General features: G+C 40.7%; 1 protein-coding gene across 4 annotated transcripts in view; it reads left to right on the top strand.

Moving 5' to 3' along the window:
• LOC137993502 (centrosome-associated protein 350-like) overlaps positions 1 to 5000 on the top strand; it is a 65865-nt gene that overhangs the window by 41779 nt on the left and 19086 nt on the right. For all 4 annotated transcript variants that reach the window (XM_068839411.1, XM_068839409.1, XM_068839408.1 and 1 more), the window contains exons 33-34: positions 1753 to 1938; positions 2296 to 2651. In XM_068839411.1, the coding sequence (XP_068695512.1) occupies positions 1753 to 1938; positions 2296 to 2651 (542 nt within the window). The remainder of the gene's footprint in view (positions 1 to 1752; positions 1939 to 2295; positions 2652 to 5000) is intronic.

Genomic DNA, 5000 nt, shown 5'->3' with positions numbered 1-5000 from the left:
TTCATATTATAAGCCATTTAAGGTCGTTGTGGCGGGATTTTACAGAAATGTAAGGTCGTCCTTTGTTGACATCATAGTCTATGCAAAGTTTTTCAAACCTGTGTTTCACGTGCAGAAACACACAGGCGGAGCTGTCAAAATTTGCTAAACGTTAATTGGTTCAATTAAAACCGCGACAGTCGTTAATTAGTTCAATTAAAACCGCGACAGTTTGTCTTGACAAACTTAATCTTTTAAGCATGGCAAAACGCGAAGAAAATTAAGCTGTTCACGGTAGCTCGAAAATGGTAGTAAGTGACCCACGTTTTAAGCCTTTATTTCAGAAAGACACCGTTTTGTTTTTACTGGAATTTCCTATTTGATGGTCTGCCAATCGTTGGCGTGAGAGAGCTGGATCGAGGAGAAAATGACGTCAAGGACTCACTAGTTTAAGAATGCAATGTGTGTGTACGCGATATGCAGCACGGGAACGTTTACCATTTATCAACAAAAACCGAAAATTCCGGTTGGAAATTCAAATGGTACAGCTCATTCCAAAGTTCCGAAAAAGATGGAGATCCTCACACGTATTCGTCTTTTCCCGTTCTAACCGAAATGACCGGAAAATCCTGTACCATTTGTAAACTCCCACTCGACCAGGTTCACTTCGGCCTCTTTTCCCGCCTTTCGACACTGCAGATGCAGGCGCCATTTTTATATGCCATTGTTTTCTTCTAGCCGCGTGAGACTCGGGCCAGGAAACTGACCAGGGAAATCTTGTACCATTATAAGCGTTCCATTCCAACCGGATTTTTCGTGTAAATGGTAAACGCCCCGGGAGTGTCGGGCTTTCAGACTTATAAATTCATGTTTTGCGTATTTAATAAGCTGCATTTACACGCTGAATTTTTAAGCTGGTGGGCAAATGACGTCACTTTTCCCTAGACCCAGCCCTCTGAGGTTCAGTCGGTCAGTTTTGAACGGGAGTAATGGCGGACCGTGAAATCCAAAACTTGCACTCAAAGTAAGCAGCCTTTGGATAAAACTCAAAGCTCAAAAATTTTGCCTGTCAGGTGTTAAGCAAACACTTTCAAAACCTGAAGAAAAAAAGGAAGCGATTTTTAATCATAGTAACACTTTAACATCATCAGCATCATTGTTGTTATTGTTTTTGCTATTGCTCTTCATAAGCTGCGTTTATCGGTCCTCTGTCACTTAAAAACGTCGTTGCCACAGCCAGTCGGGAAGGATGAACAATGGATAATTTATTTCCACGCATCCATGTCGGTGATTTTTCAGTTTTAGTTTACGTAACGCAATTCAACAGGACAGTGTTTCCAATGTTCTTTTATATAATCTTTGCCCGTTTATCGCTTGTTTTTCAATGATATGGTTGATAAGGATGTTTCCGGGAATCCACAACATGATTTCTTTTTCGTGACTTGAAATAGATATCTTTAGTTTTATAAAGAGCGTTGTATCAAGACAGTTTCTTGAGTTGATGCGAGATCGTGATTGTTGCGAGACTGTAATTTTAATAATAAAACAAATTGCAAAACTTAACTCTGAGACTAAGTTGGAGAACACTCTTATTGGGATGCGAACATTATCCAAATGCATGCATTTCGCTGTTTTTTAGTGAACTTTTTAAATAAAATTCTTTCGAGTCTAAGTGAATGTCAGGACCTAAATTTTCTGCCTAGGAAACATACTGCCACCAGCAATTCTCGGCTGACATTTTCTGTTTTTTTCCTTATCTTTCGTTGGCTTTAGGCGGAGATCAAGCGCCTGAAGGCAGCTAACCGCGCAGCCAGTTACGAACGAAGGTTGCTGTTGATGCAGCAAGAGGAAATAGCTCGACTAAGGAGAAACACCAAGAAGATACGAGAGAAGGCGGTCTCGCATCAGGGAGGCCAAGGCGAGAAGGTAGAAGAAGACGTGAAAGGGGAACAGGTTAAGGTAAGCGATGCAGAAAAGGACAAGGACAGTAAAAGAATACTATCCATCTAAGAGAGAAAACAGAACTCCAGAAAGGATAATTTTGAGGTATTTGAGACCGGGAATAGCTGGTTGGTTTATCGCGATGCCCCTATCAAACTCGAGATTCTCATAAGTGTTGTACACATTATATTTATGAATTTTCTGTATCCCCGCTAGCCTGTACTTGAATAATAAAAAACGAGTGAGTTTCGCTGAGCGCGCGAAAGGGGATAAAAGAGCTCGCAATCGAGGAAATGGGTGTCATACTGCAGCCAAAATGGCTCTAAAACAGGAGTATTAACATGAAGCTTGCGCGGTTTTTGTTCTTGCCTTTAGAGTGGAGCTGAATCGAATGAAATAATGGAAGAGCTTGAAGACAAACCTCCCGGTGACCAATCCACCGATCAGTCAGTCTCAGAAGACATCAAGACCCCATCACCGTCCGCTTCACAAAACGCCAGCGTCGTGGACGAACTTCCAAGTTACCAGTCTCCCGGATTAAGTCGATCCGACTCCCGCGCTTTCAGTGGTAGCCGCGTTGAATCCGAGAGAAAGAGGCCATTGTCCGAGGGGGAAAGCGATGATGGCTCGGCCAAAGACGGAACAAACTCGGCTACGAAGGGATCGCCGACTGCCTCAGACTCAACGGTTATGCAGAAACTGAAAAAACTGAAGAGTCAGTCCGGGGAAAAGTGAGTAAGCGCTGAAGAATCACGGAAAATTTAGAAACATAAATCTGTTCTATATGCCTTGTTTAGCAGATTGGAGGTTACAACGATACCTTTATTCGATACTTTTTTTGATGCAAGGGCTACGATACCCGCCATTCATTTGCAGGGTCCCACTGGGAAACCACTGAATCGTTTTGTTTTCAGTGGTCTGGTTTTTGTTCCTCCTCTCCTTGTTAATGCTGTATGATATTCATGCAGGGGCCCGTACCTAGCCTATGTCATGGAATTTTTACAGACCGACTATTTTTAGACCTTCTCCGCATCAAAAAAAAAAAAAATATATATTGCATTTTCGGTTCGGTTAACTTACGCTTTGACGTCAGGTTAGTTTCTTGTGATTGGTCATCGGGCTTTTGCGGGAGCCTCATTCGCGGGAAATTCAATCTAAAAATAAACCGGCCTACGCCGTTGCAGGAATAGTCCTGTTGTTCGCTCCTAGTTGTGGGCTCCTGTTACATGCTAAATTTGGCAAGATCGAAGTAGATTAATAACTATAAAAGTTTCGTAGAGTAAAGACTCTTACCTACTGAATTCTATGAGGCATATTTTCATTGTTTCGAAGTACTCTGTGGCACGATATTCGTATCGCGGAAAGTAGTATCGCCCTGGTATCGCGATCCACGTTTAGAGTCAGAGTTTTCGTCGTTGTGATCTCGATTCCAGTGGTTCTCCTCCAGTATCGCAAGGTTAATGTTGTATTGGATGATAATTACGCTGTCTGGGTTTGCCGGTAAAGCATTTTATTGCGCTCGATCACGCTATTTTATTTCGGTATTGGATTCAATTGCATTTGAGTGGGCTATCTCTGCAAATATTTGACTGTTTTCTGGGTGATTTGGAGACGGTCATTCACTTGATTATCCAAGATATAGTTATTAATTTTCAACATTTTAATATCCGTTCTTTCAGATAAAAATGACTTTATACTGGTCTGCGAATGGCTTTGTATGATTCGGCAGATTGGCTTTGATGAAGCCTGTGGCCATTCTGAGATTTTAGATCGACAAATTGAGATGATACTGGGTGTTTTTTTTAATGCACTGGGAGGCATTTTGTTCTCTTTCTGTGGTAAGGTTCTTTTCCAGCGACATACTGTAGGACAAAAGCGATGATTTGATAGCATTTAAGTCTTCTAAAGAGATCTTAAGTAGAACTCTGCTAATCGAAGTCTCGTTGTTAATTTTCCAAAGCGATATCGGCTGAACGTAAACATACCATTGACATCTTTTTCGAGATCACTCCTTGGCCTTCGGGAGAGGTGCTCAGATCATCCAACTGGAAAAAGTACGGTTGAATGCTGGCGAACAAGACTTCGCTGAACATTGCAATTATCGATATGGACCTTAGCCCCGTCGACGCCCGGTCGTTAATCTTTGACTTTTGCGATTCGCCTATTTTTACTGAGTTACGTAGTTCGTAAGTTCGCCTTTTTAGCTTCGGTCCGCCATTGATGCAGGCTTAGACCTGTTTTAGAAGGGAAATTGAGCGTGTAATCGGTATGCTTTGACGTAATCAAGAACCAAACCAACCAAAAAATTTTATAAGTTCGGTGCTGAATATGCAGAGAAGCGGTTTGTTTGCGGTACATCTTGACTTCGATCGCTCGTTTATTTTGGCGTGCCACTATGGAGGACAGCTTGTGATTTGTGATGGTCAGCTAAGTTTAATAGTCATTTAATGTTTGTAAAAATCGCCTTTGTTAAATTTTTATGTGTGTTCAAACGAATTACCTCTTTCTATTCGACTGTTTTCCACTCAATTTGACATGTTGACGAAATGACATTTTTTCGTTTGTTTTTATGGCAAGTGTTTTTTTCCGTACACTGTATGAGATATTCACACTTTCTTCACAGATTAATTTAGCGTTGAATATTGTCGAATGCTCTCAAAAAGTCTTGATATATTTGTAATATACTATTTATAAAAGTTTGTTTCCGCGGACTAATTTGAAGTCCAAAATCACATCTTTTTCATAACATTGGGTATTTCTTTTTTGACATTTACGTCGCCAAGATATTTCCTATTCACATCAACAAAAAGTCGGCAAAATTTGTTTTGTTTTGGTACTTTACATTCTCGTAGTTGTTCACCGTAAGTTAATTCTATTTGCATTGAATATGCAAAGTTAAATTCCAGGCTAGTGCCCGAGATAAGTTTAGAAATTTCGTCACACTCCATGAGGTACTTTGGATTTTGATCAGCAATTTACATATTTCTGCGAGTAATTTAAACTGACCGTAAAATTAGATTTTTCATGCTTATAAAACGTTCGACGTCACATCGTAAACCTCTGGTCTGTTTGCCCTTTCA

This window comes from Montipora foliosa, chromosome 2 (assembly GCF_036669935.1).
Source record: "Montipora foliosa isolate CH-2021 chromosome 2, ASM3666993v2, whole genome shotgun sequence".
NCBI classification, from domain to species: Eukaryota; Metazoa; Cnidaria; class Anthozoa; order Scleractinia; family Acroporidae; genus Montipora; species Montipora foliosa.
Note: the sequence above shows the minus strand (reverse complement) of the source record. Positions and strands in the feature narration are given on the sequence as shown.